Source organism: Brachyhypopomus gauderio, unplaced genomic scaffold (genome assembly GCF_052324685.1).
Source record: "Brachyhypopomus gauderio isolate BG-103 unplaced genomic scaffold, BGAUD_0.2 sc44, whole genome shotgun sequence".
Taxonomy (NCBI): domain Eukaryota; kingdom Metazoa; phylum Chordata; class Actinopteri; order Gymnotiformes; family Hypopomidae; genus Brachyhypopomus; species Brachyhypopomus gauderio.
The window spans coordinates 1,835,615-1,856,274 of record NW_027506870.1 but is presented as its reverse complement, the minus strand read 5'-3'; the positions used below and the strand labels follow the sequence as shown (position 1 = coordinate 1,856,274).

Below are 20,660 nucleotides of genomic sequence, written 5' to 3'. Positions count from 1 at the left end.
ACAGTACGACAGGCAGTGAAATGCTTTGGTGACTACTCCACCTTAAATTAAACTATGATAAATGGACAAAATATAGAATATAGAAATATTTAGAAAACCAAAATAATAATAATAATACAGTTAAAAAGAGCCATTTAAGTGAAATGATTTAAGTTACAAGGTTTAAAGTGGCTAGATTAAGGTGACGAGGTGTGTGAAGTGACTGAAAAAAAAATTAATCGAATTAATTAGAAACTTTGTAATTAATCAAAATTAATCGCATTTTAATCACATTTCAGTATTTAACATGAGAAATATTAATTTAAGTTTGAATGATGAATGAATCAATTACCATAATCATAAACTTTAACATCTTGTTTATTTTTCCACCAGTCTACTACACAGACCAATAAATGAGTGCAGAAAACAGAGCAAAGTTTTAAGAACACTGGAAATTCTGACCAAAAATGAGTTTTGCTCAGGATATTGGAAGAAAAAGAAGAATTGAAGTAAATCAGAACATGTTTTTATTATCATTTTAGATGGTAGATTTTCTTTAATTTCCCAGGCCTGTGCCACAGGCATCTCCACAGTGCCTAGAAGTGGTCTTCTGCATGCTCAAAGCAAATGACTAGATCCATTCATCATCTATAACATGAGCTGTCACACCAAGATAATTCTTGTTGCTAACAGAGGTCCAGTGATCCCCAGTCAGAGCCACATTTGTGGCGCTCTTCACAATAACCTGTTTTACTTCCCTTTCCTCATCATACAGCTGCTGGATTTTGTCACGTAGGGCAACGCCCCCTCTCGTAGCTGTCACTCTGGGTTCCCTCATGTCTGTGTTCCCTGCTTGTTTATCCCGCCCAGCTCGTTTGTCTTCGTGATTCCTCGTTTGTTACCACGCCCCTGTATTATCGTTCACACCTGTCCCTCGTTTTCAGTTCATTGTATTTAAGCCCCTGAGTCTCCCTTGTCCGTTGTCTGGTATTGTGATTCTTTGATTATTGTGCGCTGTTAGTTCGTGTACCTGACCCCGTTCTTTCGTGTTTTGTATTTTCGCCCGTTTATTCCTTGTGCTCTGTGTCTCCCTCCCTGGTTGTGTCTCCTCGTGTTCAGTATGCCGGTGTTTGCGTGTTACTCGGACTGCCCTCCTGTTATTGACCCTGCCTGGCTTAGTGACGACGATTATGGAATGCCCTGCAATAAATCTCGCTCTTCTCAGCGATTGTGTCCGTCTTCTCGCTCCGGGGCGCGAGCCACGTTACAGAATACCAGACCTAACAAAGACACAGCGAGAGAGCGAGACTCTGGTAAGTTCAACCGCTGTAATGAGATGTTGACTGGTTTAATTCGGTTCGACTCTCCGGTATTACAGCGCGAACAAACCAGAGACAGGAATTCCCCTTGCGCTGTGGGTACAGGGGAGTCTCGTCGCCGTAAAAACAAAGCGAAATCACTTTCGGTTTCTGGCTTTAGCGACGAGCTCCCTGATAAGCGCTACGTGTCTGCCCGACTCGACACACGCTACAGGGAGGAGCAACCTGTAGCGCGAGATTCGGGTAGACGGAATGAATGTGCAGACGAGCGTTGGCTTGGCTCTCGGTTGGCTTTCAAAAGCCATTGTGAGCTCCCGATACCTCGGACGAGGTGGAGTCACAATGAAAGCCACCGAGAAGCAGTTGTGTCTGTATGTTCTTCCAGGCGCAGACCAGACCGGGGAAGGAAGAAGACCACGCCCCCGGTTCAGAGCCCCGCCGCCACAGCGCATGACATCGTCGTCCTCCCGGAAGCCGCTCCCCGAAGGCCCCCCAAGAATTTTTTGGGGGGGGAGTACTAGCCACTCAACCCAGGAGTGGCCGGCTCGGCCCCCCGATGACGTCAGTAAGGCGGACACGCCCCCCGATGACGTCAGTAAGGCGGACACGCCCCCCGAGGACGTCAGTGCGGCGACTCCGCCCCCCGAGGACGTCAGTGCGGCGACTCCGCCCCCCGAGGACGTCAGTGCGGCGGTTCCGCCCCCCGGTGACGTCGGCCCGGCGGTTCCGCCCCCCGGTGACGTCGGCCCGGCGGTTCCGCCCCCCGGTGACGTCGGCCCGGCGGTTCCGCCCCCCGAGGACGTCAGCCCGATGGTGGTTCCGCCCCCCGAGGACGTCTCACCCACGCCGGTTCCTGTCTCCGCGACCCAGGAGGGGTCGTCCTTGCCGGCCCCTGTTCTCGCTGCCTGCCTGCCGGCTCCTGTTCCCGCTGCCTGCCTGCCGGCTCCTGTTCCCGCTGCCTGCCTGCCGGCTCCTGTTCCCGCTGCCCGCCAGCGGACCCCGCCTGTCCCCGCTGCCCGCCAGCGGACCCCGCCTGTCCCCCCTGCCCGCCAGCGGTCCCCGCCTGTTCCCGCTGCACGCCAGCGGTCCCCGCCTGTTGCCCTTGAGACTGTGCTGCCCCCTGTGGGGCATGGACTTTGTGTTCCCCCTGCTCCGCCCTGTGCCTCCTATGTTCCGTTGCCCGTGTTCCCCTTGCTCCCTGGTCCTATCCCTGGTTTTGTTTTGGTCCCTGTCCCCGTGGTTATGTCTGTCAGGGTCTGTGTTCCTGTTCCCGTGTCTGTTTCCGGTGGTGTCGTCTCCGTCCCTGTCCCCGTGTCAGTGCCCCAAGTTTTGGCCCACTTTGTTCCTGTCCCGGTCTCTGTCGTCCACGCTGTCTTTGCCTCCGTGTTCTCCTCTGCCCTGTCCCCTGGCCCGACTCCCGTGTCTGTCCCCAGTCCTGTCCTGTCCAGTCCTCCTCCCGTGCCTCGCCCGGTCCCTGCCTGTGTGGCCATGCCCCGGCCCGGCTCCTGGCCCGTCTCTGGTCCCCCTGTCCCTGCCGTGCCCCGGTCTCCATGCCCTGCTTTCCCCCTGTCTGTTCCTCCGGTCTGTCCTGTGTCCGCTGTTCCTGTCCTGTCTGCCCTCGCGTGCCCCGGAGTGGCACGCTTTGAGGGGGGGTTCTGTCACATAGGGCAACGCCCCCTCTCGTAGCTGTCACTCTGGGTTCCCTCATGTCTGTGTTCCCTGCTTGTTTATCCCGCCCAGCTCGTTTGTCTTCGTGATTCCTCGTTTGTTACCACGCCCCTGTATTATCGTTCACACCTGTCCCTCGTTTTCAGTTCATTGTATTTAAGCCCCTGAGTCTCCCTTGTCCGTTGTCTGGTATTGTGATTCTTTGATTATTGTGCGCTGTTAGTTCGTGTACCTGACCCCGTTCTTTCGTGTTTTGTATTTTCGCCCGTTTATTCCTTGTGCTCTGTGTCTCCCTCCCTGGTTGTGTCTCCTCGTGTTCAGTATGCCGGTGTTTGCGTGTTACTCGGACTGCCCTCCTGTTATTGACCCAGCCTGGCTTAGTGACGACGATTATGGAATGCCCTGCAATAAATCTCGCTCTTCTCAGTGATTGTGTCCGTCTTCTCGCTCCGGGGCGCGAGCCACGTTACAGATTTTCTTCAGATTTTCTTTCTGGATGGCAGTTCGTAACTTGCATCAGCTGACGCAATTTGCAGCACTTCTTCTAAAGCCTGCATTATACTTTCACGAGCAGTGGGGAATCATCAGGGCCCTCTACGCCCTCTCAGAGGGCCTAAAATATTCTTAAAATTATCCAATTTTATTTTATCTACTTACAGTTTGACATTCGACATCTAAACAATTACAAAAATATAAGCAAATAAAATATTCACCCGTTTGACAGCAAAATTGACCAATCATATCTTCTCTCTTAGTGGGCGGGCTTAACTGTATGATAATTTCCGCCCGCTGTGGCGACGCTAGCTGTCGTTAGCACCACCGCTAGCTAGTTTCAATTCATCCCTTTGACGTCCTCGTGCGCGTTGTTTACATATTTTGCTTCCGAGAACCACGGAGCTGTGAACCTTATTTTGTTTGGAAACTTATTTTGCTTAAGACGTTATCTAGTACAGATATTATTGTTTATTGCGTTTTTAAAGCTGTACTGTTGTCTCAGTTTTTCTTTATTGCAGTTTATTAAAAAAGGAAAAAATAAACTTTTTTATTCGCACGGTTCGCTACTGTTCACGAGTGACCGTAGCGCGACTTCGCCCACCTTGCGCGAACCTCCGCGAATGGCGGAGTTTAAACTTGCCGCGTCTTACTTAAGCCTTCGACCACAGAGAGCGGTCTACAGTCCACAGCAATCCATCTCGCCACTAAACTGGTCAATTTGTCTGACGTGGACTTTGACATTTTGTTTCTTAATTTGAACCCCGACATGTGGTCGAGTGTTGACTGGCAACACTGTTTGCTCGTACTAGGAATACATTTAACAGCTAAGTTATCATTACTAACTTGCGCGTTAGCGCCAACATGTTTTGCGTTGAGGTGGTAACGAAGGGTGGAAGTGCTCCTGTGATAAGCGAACTCCTTCCTACATAAAATGCAAATAACACTATTTTTGTTTGTACTTCCATCTGGAAGTTTCTTATATTTAAATTTCCCATCCACCAGTGTAGCCTCTTCAGTCATCTCCATCATGCTCATCTTATTGTGCGTCCATATAATCTGTATGCCTGGAACTTGTGCACTGAGAAACATTCCACGGTGCAAAAGTGTGTCATGCGTTAAATGCGTAAATTTTTTTAGTTCGTTAATTTTCCTGTAATTAATTAATCCAAATAACGCGTTAAAGTCCCACCACTAAATTATTCATAACACATTTTATGACATTTAAAACAAAGATGTTCTAACAATTATGCATTTTTTATGTTGTTTGTTATTACAATAGTTATGTTGATGCAGGTGTGAGTTGACTTAACAAACATATTGTAGCGTGTTGGCGGGAGTAAGTGTGCCGCAGGTAAAAACGCAGGTTTTTTGCATGTTCTTTTCAACTCTTTATTAACACTTTTTAGAGAGAAAGGAGAAGTCATACAGTCACTCAACTTTCTTATTGTCTTTTTCATACACCATTCAACCCAGGTCATCACTCTCACAACATGACATGAACACAGTGAGCCTTAACAGTGCTAGAATAAACGCAAGTGACTGTACAGAACAAACATGCATGCCCCAAACAACCCACATAATAACATAATTATTATGTTATTAATTACTCCATTCTCCACCCCAATGCAGCAGTGGCAACGCCACAATATGCAGAAACAACCGAAACTACAAGAAAAGTAAATGGCTGGACAATGGAGACAATTCAGGGCAGGGGTCATGTGTACACACAGTGCAGTCCTGGGAGAGGGGTGTGGCTAAATCTGCGCTGTCCTGTGCATGGCAGACACTACATCTCACTGCATGCACGGTGCAGCGGGGACCGCATCCTTCTGACATCCTCCGGACCTACTCACAACAACCGGGCAAAGATACAGCACCTGCAGAGGTATCGGACGTGGGAAAGACTCCACTGCAGAAGTTACCTGTAGAGTCAGACCCTGGAAAAGCACCCGCTGAGTTTGAGCTGCCACAAAGTGTGTAGCTGAGGATGCTAGGAAGAGAGAGATTGCAGGAGTTAAACAAACTCCTGGCTACACTGTTGGTACACTGTTCCAGTGAGACCTGGTGCTCAGAGAAACCTACACCCCAGTGATCTACACCCCCTGTAATACGTTGAAGATTAGGCTTTTTGAAAGCTGGATCCAGAACTGCTGTGCATTATTGGTGTAACGTGGCTCGCGCCACGGAGCGAGAGGACGGACACAAGTGCTGAGAAGAGCGAGATTTATTCAGGGGAATACCGTAATCATCGTCGGATAGCCAGGCAGGGTCGATAACAGGAGGGCAGTCCGTAAAACATGCAAAGACAGGCATACCAACACAGGGAGCACGGGAAACAGGAGAAACACGAAACGGTCAGGCACAGAGAACAGCGATGGGACAGAAACGATCACAAAATTCAAAATACCGGACAAAGGACAAGGGAGACTCAGGGGCTTATATGCACGGACATTAAACAAGGGGCAGGTGACGGTAATAACAAGGGGCGTGGGAACAAACGAGGTAATCACAGAGACAAACGAGCGGGGCGGGGTAAACAGGCAGAGAATAACAAAACCACGAGGAATAGAGACGTTGGAGTGACAGCGGGGAGAGGGGGCGTAGCCATACGTGACAGTACCCCCCCTCAAAGCGTGCCACTCCGGGGCACGCAAGGGCAGACAGGACAGGAACCGGACTCGGACAGGACGGGGAACCACGGTACACGGCGAGGGACAGGGGACACGGGACAGGATGCTACGGGACAGACAAGACTGGGCAAGGCAGGACAAGGAGCCTGAGGCAGGACAGAGACAGGGGAAACAGAGACTGGCCAGGAGCTGGGCCGGGGCATGGCAACACAGGCAGGGACCGGGCGAGGCACGGGAGCAGGGCTGGACGGGACAGGACTGGGAACAGACACAGGAGTGGGGCCAGGGGACAGGGCGGAGGCAAACACAGAGGCAAAGACACCATGAACAACGGAGACAGGCACTGGCACAAGATGGGTGACAACTTGGGGAACAGACATGGGGACAGGGACAGGGACGACACCACAGGAAACAGACACAGGAACAGGAACATGGACACGAACAGACACAACCACGGGGACAGGGACCAAAACAAAACCAGGGACGGGACCAGGGAGCAAGGGGAACACGGGCAACGGAACATAGGAGGCACATGGCGGAGCAGGGGGAACACAAAGTCCATGCCCAACAGGGGGCAGCACAGTCCCAAGGGCAACAGGCGGGGTCCGCTGGCGGGCAGCGGGGACAGGAGCCGGCAGGCGGGCAGCGGGGACAGGAGCCGGCAGGCGGGCAGCGGGAACAGGAGCCGGCAGGCGGGCAGCGGGAACAGGAGCCGGCAGGCGGGCAGCGGGAACAGGAGCCGGCAGGCGGGCAGCGGGAACAGGAGCCGGCGCGGGCGACCTCTCCAGGGTCGCGGGGACAGCAGCCGGCGCGGGCGACCTCTCCAGGGTCGCGGGGACAGCAGCCGGCGCGGGCGACCTCTCCAGGGTCGCGGGGACAGCAGCCGGCGCGGGCGACCTCTCCAGGGTCGCGGGGACAGCAGCCGGCGCGGACTGCCGACGGGCAGTGGGAACGGGAACAGGCGTGGACTGCCGACGGGCAGCGGGAACGGGAACTGGCGTGGGTGACCTCCTCAGGATCGCGGGAACAGGCCGCAGAGGTGACATGACGTCCTCGGGGGGCGGAGTCGCCGCTCTGACGTCCTCGGGGGGCGGAGTCGCCGCTCTGACGTCCTCGGGGGGCGGAGTCGCCGCTCTGACGTCCTCGGGGGGCGGAGTCGCCGCTCTGACGTGCTCGGGGGGCGGAGTCGCCGCTCTGACATCCTCGGGGGGCGGAGTCCGGGTTTCAGCCTGCCACTCCTTAGCTGAGTGGCTTGTACGACCCCCCAAAAAATTCTTGGGGAGCCTATGGGGCGTGGTTTCCGGGGTCGGCGAAGGGAATTCCTCATCCTCTGGGTCCTGGGTGAGCCTGGCAGAACACACAGACACAGAAGCTCCTCGGTTGCTCTCTCTGCTGCGGCTCCGCCTCCCTTGAGGCGCCGGGAGCTCGCGGTGATCAGAGAGAGTCAACTGAGGGTTAAGTGAAAACTTGTCTGTGCGCTCAGACCGTCTGCCCGCTGCTCGCACTACAGGAGGTTTTTCCCCGTAGTGTTCGCAAAACCGGGCAGACACACAGCGCTCAGATGGAGTCTCGTCGCGAAAGCCAGTAGAAAGAGACTGCGCTTTCTTTGGTCGGCGACGAGACTTCCTTGTACCCGCAGCGCCAGGGGTATTCCTGTCTCTAGTTTGTTCGCACTGAAATACCGGAGAGTCGAACCGGATTAAACCAGCCGACATCCATTCACAGTGTTTGAACTCACCAGAGTCTCGCTCTCTCGCTGTGTCCTTGATTGGTCCGGTATTATGTAACGTGGCTCGCGCCACGGAGCGAGAGGACGGACACAAGTGCTGAGAAGAGCGAGATTTATTCAGGGGAATACCGTAATCATCGTCGGATAGCCAGGCAGGGTCGATAACAGGAGGGCAGTCCGTAAAACATGCAAAGACAGGCATACCAACACAGGGAGCACGGGAAACAGGAGAAACACGAAACGGTCAGGCACAGAGAACAGCGATGGGACAGAAACGATCACAAAATTCAAAATACCGGACAAAGGACAAGGGAGACTCAGGGGCTTATATGCACGGACATTAAACAAGGGGCAGGTGACGGTAATAACAAGGGGCGTGGGAACAAACGAGGTAATCACAGAGACAAACGAGCGGGGCGGGGTAAACAGGCAGAGAATAACAAAACCACGAGGAATAGAGACGTTGGAGTGACAGCGGGGAGAGGGGGCGTAGCCATACGTGACAATTGGATTATCATCGTTCAATCAATATGATAATACTGCTCAAAATTTTAACGTGTTTTGTGATGTATATGACACACCTTTAAATAATTTGTTTTTATTGAAAATATGACATCAATATTTAATATTTCAAACAATATAAATGAAATGATGTAATTGCAGTTCTTTGCCAAAAAAAGATTACTACCTTCATCACTCAGTATTATTAAAATGAAGATCAAATGTCCACGTTTAAATATGTTCAAAAAGGTTTTCATGGGCTGTTCTATTTTGTCACATGACTGTAAGTGAGGAACTATTGTAGTTGTAGTCATCTACTCACTGTAAGGGCATACAGTCTTCATGCTCACCCACACTCTGTATCTCAGGTTCTCCAGGTGTTTGGATGCGTCCTGTTGTGTTTGGATCTGGCAGTGTGTACTTAGCTCTGAGTCCACACAAACATAGACAAGAAAACAAACTTAGAAACAAACTAACAAACTTAGAAAAAATGTTATGCTTAAAAAAAAAAATATATATATATATATATATATATATATATATATATATATATATATATATATATATATATATAACAAAAATGATGGTAAAGTCACCAGCGGCCATAGTCAAGTGTATCCCAGGGGCTAGAGCGCCTGATATCAGGGCTCTGCTTGCACTTAGCTGGTGACTGAAAGCCTCTCCATTTAAATACATATTGTTCTGCTGCATTAAAATATTTCTTATGGTAAATGGTAAAATGGTAAATTACCCACAAATCCCACACTTGTCTGACTGTATGAATGAATGAAACTTTTATTTTGGAAGTGAATCTGGTTGTACATATTTGTTGTGATTTTAAAAGGTGTGTCAGTATTGTATGTGGAAAAGGGGTGTGTGAGATTCCTTTGAGGTGACATCATGAACCGAACATCATCTGTGCATACAGGAGAAGAGAGCGTCCAGTGGGTTGGAAAGGACAAAGAACCTGCATGGCAGCTGATATATATCATATATAATCCTTCAATTAATGCATATAAGATAAGATAAGATAGCCTTTTATTATCCCACATGGGGAAATTGTGGTGTTACAGCAGCTTAGAGAGCATACAAAAAGGAGTTAAACTTCGCAGTTTAAAGAATATTGCACAAGTTCTGATAAATTATAATGGGTTACAAAAAAAGAAAGTTGTGTACATTATTTACAAATTACAGTCCTTTGTTTATGATTTGGGGCAGTGCTGGTTATATAGTCTGACAGCAGAAGGGAGAAACGAGCTTCGATGTCTTTCCTTCGAGCAACGTGGATGGAGAAGTCTGTTGCTGAAAGAGCTGCCAAGTGCGACCACGGTTTCATGCAGTGGGTGATCTCTGTGAGATGACAGCTTGGTCATCATCCTTCTCTCCCCAACTGCTTCCACCGAGTCCAGTGTGCAGCCCAGAACGGAACTCGCCTTTCTGATTATTTTGTCCAGCTTTCTCCTATATGTTGCAGTAATACTACTGCCCCAGCAGACAACACCATAGAAAATGGCAGATGCTACCACAGACTCATAAAAATAGTTCAGAAGAGACCCCTGTATTCCAAAGGAACGAAGCCTTCTTAACAGATAGAGTCTGCTCTGGCCTTTCTTATACAGGGCCTGTGTATTGTCCGACCAGTCCAGTTTGTTATTGAGGTGAACACCCAGGTATCTGTAGGAATTAACAGTCTCTATATTTCGTCCCTGGATGCTCAGCTGTTTTGGTGGGTGTGCCTTAGAAAATATGCCTTAGACCTTCGAAAGTCCACCACCAGCTCTTTTGTTTTGCTGGTGTTGATTACAAGGTGGTTTTGTCCACACCAGTCTACAAAGTTGGTGAGTTCCCTATACTCACTGTCTTCTCCATCCAGGATGTAGCCAACAACAGCCGAGTCATCTGAGAACTTCTGGAGATGACAGGTTGCTGTGTTGTAGGAAAAGTCAGCAGTATAGAGGGTGAATAGAAATGGGGCCAGGACTGTCCCTTGTGGAGCTCCCGTGCTACAGAGGATTGTGTCCGAAACGCAGTCCTTGAGCCGCACAAATTGTGGTCTGTTGGTTAGGTAGTCCATTGTCCATGTGGTGAGTTGACGATCCACCCCTGCAGTCTCCATCTTATTCCTCAGTAAACTGGGCCTGATGGTGTTGAATGCACTAGAGAGGTCAAAAAACATGATCCTCACAGGGCTTCCTGCCCTGTCGAGATGAGAGAGGGATCTTTGAAGAAGGTAGATGATTGCATCATCCACCCCAATGCCTGGCTGGTAGGCAAACTGTAGCGGATCCATCACTGGTTTGACCAGTGGGCGAAGATAGTCCAGAACAAGTCGCTCCATGGCCTTCATCAGATGAGACGTCAGTGCCACTGGTCTGTATCCATTTAGATCAGTGGGATGTGCTGTCTTTGGTATAGGCACTACACATGATGTCTTCCAGAGGACTGGTACTCGCTCTTGTTTCAGGCTCAAGTTAAAGATGACCTGGACTATTTCACACAGCTGGTCTGCACAGTGTCTGAGGAGCCCAGGGTGAATGCCGTCAGGGCCGGCAGCCTTCCTCACCTTCATCTTCCTCAGTTCTTTCCTAACTTGATCAGTGGTGAATGATAGAGATTGAATAAGGATGCAGGCAAACTCTCAGTCCTTTTTCTGCTAGATTTAAGCGCCGCTTTTGACACCGTTGATCATGAAATACTTCTTGATCGACTACAGAGTTGGGTAGGCCTTAGTGGCTTAGTCTTAGACTGGTTTAGATCATACCTAATTGGGCGTGATTACTATGTAGCATTAGGTACCTCTTCCTCCACACGTCAAAAAATAACTTGTGGGGTCCCCCAAGGATCAATTCTTGGGCCGTTACTATTCAACCTATATATGCTTCCGTTACCACATATCATTAATAAACATGGTATTAGTTATCATCAATATGCAGATGACACCCAATTTTACATTTCTCTAGAACCTAAAGCCCTAAAATCAATTTGCTCACTGTTTGACTGCATAGATGATATACAGACATGGATGTCTGACAATTTTCTGCAATTAAATAAACAGAAGACAGAGGTTCTTGTTCTTGGCAGTGATTCACAAAGGAATGATGTCCAGACTTATTTAAATCAAATGAATTTGAATGCCAGTCAATGTGTTAAGAACCTGGGCGTCACCTTTGATAATGAGCTCAGCTTCAAATCACACATTATGACTACATGCAAGACAGCTTATTTTCACCTTCGAAACATTGCTAAGGTCCGAGATATGCTCTTTCCTGCTGACAGTGAAAAACTTGTCCATGCATTTATCACATCAAGGCTAGATTATTGTATTGGTGTTCTATCTGCTCTTCCAAAGAGCTCTATTTCGCACCTACAGCGAGTTCAGAACGTGGCTGCAAGGGTACTGACCCGCAGGAGAAAGAGAGATCATATTACACCTGCACTCCACTCACTGCACTGGTTACCTGTCAGTTTTAGGATAGATTTTAAGGTTCTAGTCATGGTTTTTAAATGTCTTCATGGTCTTGCCCCTCTTTACCTCAGTGAAATGATGGTTAGATATGTTCCAGTCAGGTCTCTGAGGTCTTCAAACAGTAATCTACTGGTGATTCCTAGATGCCGATTAAAGATTGGCGGGGGTGCTTTTAGCCACTATGGCCCAAAGCTCTAGAATTCTCTTCCTGAAGAGCTCAGAGGCATTTCATCCCTGAATAGTTTCAAGAACAGTCTCAAAACTTTCCTGTTTAGATCTGCTTTTAGTTAAGAAACTCTAGTCTATTATTTTATAATTTGTCACTTTATTTAATTATTTCTTTTTATCTTTAATTTTAATATTTTATTTTTATCTTCTTATATTTACTTATCTTAATTAGTTTTATTTACTTTACTTTTTTATTATATTGTTTACTTTACTTTTTTACATTTTATGTTATTTTACTTTAATTTCTTATAACATTTTCTTTTTGTCTTCTCCTTTTTATGTTTCTTTTATTTATACTGTAAAGCACTTTGAGTTGCATGTATGTATGAAAGGTGCTATACAAATAAAGATTATTATTATTATTAAGTCCTGAGATTGTTCTTAGGCCCCTCCAGACTCCATTCACATTGTTTTGCTGCAGGTGGTCCTCCATCCTCTTCCTGTATCTGTCTTTGCCTTCCCTGATTTTCTTTCTTAGCTCTTTCTGGACAGTTCTCAATTCCTCCTTATTTCCTGATCTTTTTTTTTTTGTACATACCTGCACACTACCCCTTATATACACCCATACCATGTATACACCTACACCCATTTAAACACATACGTATACACACACACACCCCCAAACTATGTAGAGGTTTAGAGGAAGCAGATATTCTCTCTAGACAGATGTGATCGAGTACTAAATTTTTGTAATGAGTAATATGCAGGTCCTTTTTTGCTTTCCAGTTCATGAGAATGGTTTTCTTGGCGATGCATAGAGCAGTAAGAACTATGTGTGATGAGTTTGCCTCCATAGCCAATTCACTGACGTCTCCTAGGATGCACAGTCTGGGTGAAGTTGGGATGCAGCATTTAAACCACGTGGACAAGTCTACACATACCTTCTGCCAGAATTCCTGAACAGGCCTACAGTCCCATATAGCATGCATATAGTTATTGGCTACATTGCCTGTACAGTGGGTGCATATGTTTGACTGTGCTAGGCCCATTTGGAACATCCTTTGTCCTGTATAATGTGTTCTATGAAGGACTTTGTATTGTATAAGTTGTAAGTTGGGGTTTTTACTTATTTTGAAAATATTTGTACATATATCTGTCCAAAAGTGTTGATCTGGATTAATAGAGAGATCTTGTTCCCATTTGGCTATCGGAAGGGAAATTGAGTCATCAAATTTTAACAATAATTTATATAGTTTTGATAATAATTTAGGAGTATATAGATTTAAAAATTCAGTTACCCATACTGATATTTCTAGATTCAGTTGATTGCAGTTGAATCTCTGTTGAAAGAATGATTTCAATTGTTGATATTCAAGAAATCTACTGTTGCTTATTCCATATTCTGATATAAGTTCCTGAAATGTGACAAAGTACCCATCTTTAATAACATGTTCTAAATGTGTCTTATTTCCTGATCTAAACGCTCTCTTCTTCTTATTTACGACAGCCTTGATATCTGTAGTAACCCAGGGTTTGTTGTTAGAGAAACACCGTATTGTTTTGGTTGGTACAGTGTTATCAACACAGAAATTTATATAGTCCGTTATGCAGGTTGTGAGGCTGTCAACATCCTTGATATGTGGTTCAAGAAAAACATCCCAGTCTGTTGTATCGAAGCAGTCTCTCAAAGCATCATAAGCCTCGTTGGACAAGCTTCTAACATCCCGTAGACTGGGTGGTTGTCTGTAGACAGCAGGTTTGTAGACAGGCACAAGGTGAACCAGGTTGTGATCTGACTTGCCCAGGGGGGGTAAGGGTGAAGTGGAATATGCCTCTTTGGTGTTTGCATAGAACAAGTCCAGTATTTTATTGTCTCTCGTGTTGTAGTTTACATATTGCTTAAAATTAGGGAGTGTGGAGGACAGACAAGCATGAATAAAATCCCCCGAGATCAGGATGAGAGCCTGTGGGTGCTGTGTCTGTAGTGTGACTGAGTGGATGACATCACATGCCGAGTTCGCGTCGGCAGAGGGAGGGATGTACACAGTTATCACGATGACTTGCGAGAATTCCCAAGGTAAATAATATGGTCTCATGCTAACTGCTAATAGCTCGATATTTGTACTGCAGGTCTGGGCCCGTATTTATCAAACTTCTTAGAGTGGAATTTTGGACTTAAGTGCTGGAAAATTCTTAGATTTGCTCCTACTCACAGAGTTAAGTGTAAGTGCCAGTTATCAAAACTCTCAAGTATAAGAATCACTCTTACTCTCCCGAAAAGTTAAGACTGCTCCAGAGGACTCATAAGTCGTTAAGAGTTGCCATTAGGGGGCTGAGATGGCACTGAGAAGACAGAGACGCGTGCGAACCTTCATTTTAGGTACACATTTCAATTTTATAGATATATAAATATGCACAATGCACAAATATGCACAATAATTAGGCATTAAGATAAGCATGGGTTAAATTTTTTTTTCTTTTTTTCGTGCAAGAGTGTAATATTCATGCTGCGATTTTCATACTTTAATTTTAAGCTTTGACTTCTGCCTTGTCAGTTATTGTATGTCATTTGGGAGTGAGTCCTCTGCCAGACTTCCTTCAGACGCTCACTTTTCCTCCGGCCATTCATGACTGGTGGTGTTTGGAAGCGCTGTCAGAGAGGGAGGGGCAGATGGAGAATCTGCGCTCAAGCCAGCAGGGTCGGGAGCACGAGCTTTAATACTGACAGATGCAATTATTTTATTAGCATCACAGTGTTTGTGTGCAAATCTAAATAAATTTTAAAAACATTGTCTTTGAGATATACTTTAGAATTTCATTAATGCAGGATCCATTCCACAGATCACCACAGTGTCTTCCCCCATGATACGCTGCACCACCTCACAAACTGCGCTAAAAGGCTTGCCCGGTGGTCCTCCGCCTGAATGTGATTCAGTTAGAATGTATGCAGTATCCAAAATAAATCAGAGAAAACATATGTATAACAAAAGAAAGAAGGAAACAAATTTTTTATAAAGATTATTTATTAACTACGTAAATACGCTGTGTTATTTTACAAAAATCATGACTGCAACATTATTAAGTTAAATGTGAAGGTATTTCAACATTTTCTGAATTTTATCTTGACATTTCTCAGGAAATATTCTTGAACATGAAATCCGATCCAGTGATTGGTTCTTGCAGGGAGTTTTGAAACGACGTCATCCAGGATCAGCTTTGCGGTACAGCCAGGTGTCGTAAATCAGCTCTGAGACTGACACTTAAGAATTGATCCTACACTTCGCTTAAAGTGAGACTGAGAGGCTTGATAGCTAACTTTTAGTCTCAGCTTTTAACTAAGAATTATTTTAGACATAAGTCAATTCTTAGCAGCATTCTTAGGAGTAATTCTAAGAAGTTTGATAAATACGGGCCCTGATCTTTAATAAAGATGTGTCCTGGGTTACACCATTTATCATTAATAAACACCGCCAGTCCCCCTCCTTTCCTCTTACCGCTGTCTTTTGTTCTGTCTGCTCGCCTAGTCTGAAAACCGTCTAGAGAAATGTTTGTGTCCGGTGTTAGTTCGGTTAGCCAGGTCTCCGTAAATAGCATCAGGCAACACTCCTGGTATATACGCTGGTGCCGGGTCAACGCCGATAGTTCGTCCATTTTATTGGGTAGAGATCGTACATTCCCCATGATGACCGATGGAAGAACGGGTTTGTAGCGTCTCTTCCTGGCTCGACGCTCAACACCAGCGCGTTTCCCCCGTCTCCGTCTCCGTAGTTCCCGTGGAATCTCAGAAAACTCCGGGTTAGCAGCGGTGTTGCTAAATGCTAACAGCTGTTCTCTGGTGTAAACAATAGATCCCCGATTATGCACGAGCTCGCCCGATGTGAAGGCAAGCAGTAATAATCCCAAAAGTAGCAGAAAGTACACGAGTGTGTAGGCCATAGTTCACTTAAATAGATAATAAATACAGTTAAGATGCTCAAACTTGCGAATAATTTGTAAACAAAGTATAAAAACTAGAAAAAGAACACAAAGACAACGGAGCTGCTGTAACAGGCAGCCATTCGAGCGTAGCCTTTTGGAGATTTGATGTAATATAATATTTTGATATAATCCTTGATATACAGAGTATACATATCCTTGAAAACATTAACAAAAATAATATAGACCTTTGTAATAATTGATTTGAAACAAAAAATACAAAAGTACAAAAACACCAAGACTTTATATTAACATTTAACATTGAATATATTCCCATATGCCCCATATATTCACATGGACTTAAAATCGATCCTTTCTAAATTAAAGAAATTGTGACTTCCCATCCCCTGACTCCTCCATCGGGTTTGACCATCTGTGAGTATGTGTTTCTTAACATTGTCCATTATACCTGTCTTCCATCTTGTTAACGTTATGTGACACACTTGTGTCTTATTAGCACATACTACCGTCAGTGTGATTCATGTTAAATGTTTGGTATCAACCAAAGTAAACTTTCTGTTAACAGCTCTTGTCTCAGTATCTTGCCTTACCCACATATCATGACAGAAGAACGTGAAGTTATATTTTAAATGAACAAACATACACAGACACAAATGACACAACAAGATAAGCAAATGGCTAAACAATGAAATTTTGCAATGTCTAGACCAGGGTAGACCATCTACTTATAAGATGACCGAGTCAGAAAGATCTACCGGGGTGGCGGGCAAACGTAATTTGTTGAGGGGGGGGGTGGCGAACGTAATATGTTGAGCGGGGGGGGGGGGGGGGGGGGGGGGGGTGGCGAACGTAATATGTTGAGCGGGGGGGGGGGGGGGGGTGGCGAACGTAATTTGTTGAGTGGATTGCAGATTGGCTACCGTGAATGTCAATCCAAATACAACCGTCACTGCAGATGTGCGATTCATCTACTACTATTTTATGTGACGAGATCTATGCACCGGTCGGTCGATCGCGATCGACGTAATGAGCACCCCTGGTCTAGACACTAGCTGACAACAGAGGCTACAAATAAAGTCTTTAAAGTATTGAAATAACAAAAACACAAAGCATGTGGAAGAGATGGCAAAAACAAAGGACCATGTGGTGTGGCTAAACCTACGTTATCATGAGCATGTACTACATGACCCAGGGCTCAAGGTGCAACTGGGATTGCACCCTCATCTGCGTAGACCAGACCCACTTGCGTTGCCTGGTGAAGGAGTCTGCACCTGCACAGGTTTTGGTTGTTGGAGAGGCACCGCTACAGAAGTCTCACAGAGACGCAGTTGTTGAGAAGTCAGGCCTGTGAGTTGCTCCTTCTGAGAAGTCAGTGTCGGGTTAATCAAACTCTGTTGATTCAGGCCTGGAAGAGGCAGCTGCTGAGGAGTTGAAGCAGCCACACAGGGTGCAGTTGGGGGACCTAGAATGAGGAAGAGAAAGCATGAGCCAGGCCAACAGACGTCAGGGCTCCCCGTTGGTCCAACCATCTTGCCCAGGTCTTGCTCTAGTGAGGTCTGGTTATCTGGTCATCTGGTGCAGATTAGGGCCTAAGCTTGGTCTGGCTCACTTTTGGCAGGGGGAACTAGAACAGGTCATCTGAAACATTCAGACACCAAGATGGTGTTTCACTTGGGGTTGTGAAGATGCAGCTGTAAATCTAAATCCTGAAAGATTTGGAGATTGGCCCTTTGGTAGCTGGATGTAGAATTACTGGAGCTTTTGCAGCAAAAATAAATAAATACCAAATTGCAGCATGAATATGTTGATATTAAGTTGGATCAATAACATTTGTGTAATGTTTGTGTTCTTTTGATATAAGTAAGGAAGTGTTGTGTTCATTTACACACAGTTAGGACAGATGTCCTTCATCTTCTGCCACACTCTGTATCTTAGATTCTTCAGGAGTTTTGACTCATCAACCAGAAGTGGGTCCTGGATATATGAATCTGGAACTGTGTATTTAGCTCTGAGGCCACAATCACAAACAGGTACAGATAACACTAAAAAGTGTGCAGACACATGTCAAATGGGTATCACAAAATATGTTATAAAGGCTTAAAAATAAATTAAAACAATTTACCTTTTAATTGTCTCTTTGAAATTCTAAGAGGAAATAAAACATTTGTGAGTGGCCGTTGCCTTCTTATAATCACAGCATGTTTGATGACAGAATCAGACAGAATGCTCACATTTACAAATAAACTGTCTTCAACTCTCATGGCATCTGTGATATTGTTGATTTGTGCAGATAGAGCTGAACACAGGTCTTCAATTTTTGCAATCGTTGCCTTCATTCTCCGGTTCTTCTGTTCCTCTTCCTCCTTAAGTGCAGCGATCCTGGTCTGCTCTTCCTCTCTTAAGAACTGGTGGAGCTTCTCAAACTCAGTCTTTACCTGGCACACTACTTGCTGAACAGATTTCTTGGGTAGGAAATGTGATTGTATGTTTGACTTTAATGGAATTAAAGTGTGTATTGAATTCAGTATACAAAATGTTTATGCAGCACTAACTAAAGCAGAATTTGACATATCCAATGCAGCATTACCTTGAGGTTTGAAGATAAGTTAACATAGCTGCATTTTTTGGAAGTCCATGATACCAGTTTTGCCTGAAGTACCTGCAATGGTCCTTCAATTTCCTTCTGAAAATAAAGATGTTTGTTATTGATACTCATATGTTTAATAGGTATATTCAGCATTTCGTAGACACTATTGATACTCTTTTGTTTAATAGGTACATTTAGCCAACACTTTTCAGCATTTTCATATTCAGCATGTATTTGAATATGTAAGCATTTTCAATCATTGCTTTACACAATTTCAAATTACTCCAACTTATACTTAACAAGGCAAGTCAATGTGTGGTGGTTAGCAAACCAGTGTTGTGACCAGATGGTCATGGGTTAGATTAGTTAGGCTAGGACAGGGATGTCCAAAGTCCGGCCTGTGGACTTCCACCGGCCCGCAGCCTATGTCATGAAATCAATAATATGTGGACCGCCACCACCTGCTCTTTTCTAAATCAGACATTTCCAAAGTTCAGGCCATGGACCAAATGCAGCCCGTGTTGAAATTTACACCGGCCCGCAGCCTCTGTAATAATGTGCGGCTGCCATAAAATACACGCATACAATACAATATTTCACCAGAAGATATACTGTCTGTACTGCAGTCCCATATCCCCCATATACTTCCTTAAGGTTTAACTTAATAGAAAAAGAAGATGTTTAATGCAACTGGGCACTAACCTAAAGCTTGCTGTTTGTATTCCTGATTATCCCAAGTTTAGTCCATGTCATAACATGAAAAATGAAAATTGTGCTTTACCCTTTGTTTTTCAGCTGCTTTGCTGATGGAACAGAAGTTGTGATTTTGATGGTCCTGGTCCACACACTGAGAACACACCAGCTGTTGATCATCTACACAGAAGAGCCACTGTTTCTCAGTATGGAGCAGACAGACCACACCTGGTTCTTCCATTCTACATTTCTTCACCTTCATGAATGACTCACAGGTGTCCTTAAGGACTAAATTGTTTATATGTTCATGTTCCATTCTTTTACTGCAGAGGGGGCATTTCTTCATCTCCTTCAGATGCCAGGTTCTCTCTATACACGTCCTACAAAAACTGTGACTACAGGTGAGAACCACAGGATCCTTAAAGATTTCCAAACAAATAGAACATTTCAGGTGTTCTTCCAGAGAAGTGTGAGATAATGCCATCATCACTGGTCTTGATCTAAACAGAATGACAGAGTGTGTTCCGCCTGTAATTACTTTAGCTTAAGTTTCCAGAAAAATGAAACTGAATGTTAAAACTATCACTGATGTGTTCAGACACCTGAACCTGCACTACAGGTTTTTCTGAGGGACTGATGGTGTGAGTCAGCAAAGATAGAGGAAGTGTGCAAAACATGGTTGAATCAATGCTAGAGTCACATTTCAGTAGTGACTCCAAATCTTATGGTCAACCAGCTTATATCCTATAAAGCAACAATTTAAATAATTATGGTTAATAAAAGTTGTTAAACAGTATTTCATGTTTTACATGATTTTAACTTCTCATGTAACATTATAATAATGGCAAGACGTGATGCTGTACACACTAATAAGACTCACCCTTCATCTAACAATCAACAAGAAAGGGTTTAAGAAAACAAAACAGTAAAAGCCATCTGCAACACCTCAGCTCTTTAAAAGGAAGTCTTTGCCCTGTTCTCCTCCCAGGATCAGCTCTTTAAAAGGAAGTCTCCACCCCTTTCTCCTCCCAGGATCAGCTCTTTACAAGTAAGTCTCTGCCTTTTTCTCCTCTGCAGATTTATCCCCTGCATGTGTGGGTATTAGTGGTGGACAAAGCAAGACTTTATATAGGGTTAGCAATAGTGCCATCAGATCCAGGAGCTGGCCTTCCTGGATTGAAGGGAGAGGACGCAGGCGCTGTTTGTTCGCCGCTTCTCCACCTCCGATTTGATCTAGTGATTTAATTTCAGTGATCAATTTTAAGTAATTAATAATCTTTGAGTTTTAGTACTACTAAAGTATGTAGCTTTTAAATAATATTTTAAATTAGTTTGTTTTAAGTTACACGATCTGCCAGTTTTGCACATCGCCTGCTAGCCTGGCTTTTGCTCCTGCTGCCTGGTGAATCAGCATTTCGGATTTCATATGTTTGGCTCAGAGTTTGGTGCTGGATATTATTGGTTATTGCTTCTACACGTCTGTCAACTT

General features: G+C 45.3%; 1 protein-coding gene across 2 annotated transcripts; it reads right to left on the bottom strand.

The window, feature by feature from the left end:
* Positions 1-4,955: 4,955 nt before the first annotated feature.
* Positions 4,956-19,910, bottom strand: LOC143486064 (E3 ubiquitin-protein ligase TRIM35-like). Of its 2 annotated transcripts, none has more exons than XM_076985859.1 (7): positions 19,260-19,910; positions 18,479-18,574; positions 18,123-18,353; positions 18,014-18,036; positions 17,781-17,899; positions 17,163-17,353; positions 4,956-5,383 (listed from the first exon to the last, which is right to left on the bottom strand). In XM_076985859.1, exons 1-7 carry the CDS (start codon positions 19,656-19,658, stop codon positions 5,255-5,257), a joined length of 1,188 nt encoding a protein of 395 aa, XP_076841974.1. In that variant the 5' UTR covers positions 19,659-19,910; the 3' UTR covers positions 4,956-5,254. The 2 variants fall into 2 exon arrangements, with proteins under 2 accessions (XP_076841974.1, XP_076841975.1); XM_076985860.1 differs by having other exon boundaries at positions 18,479-18,571.
* Between the last annotated feature and the right edge of the window lie 750 nt (positions 19,911-20,660).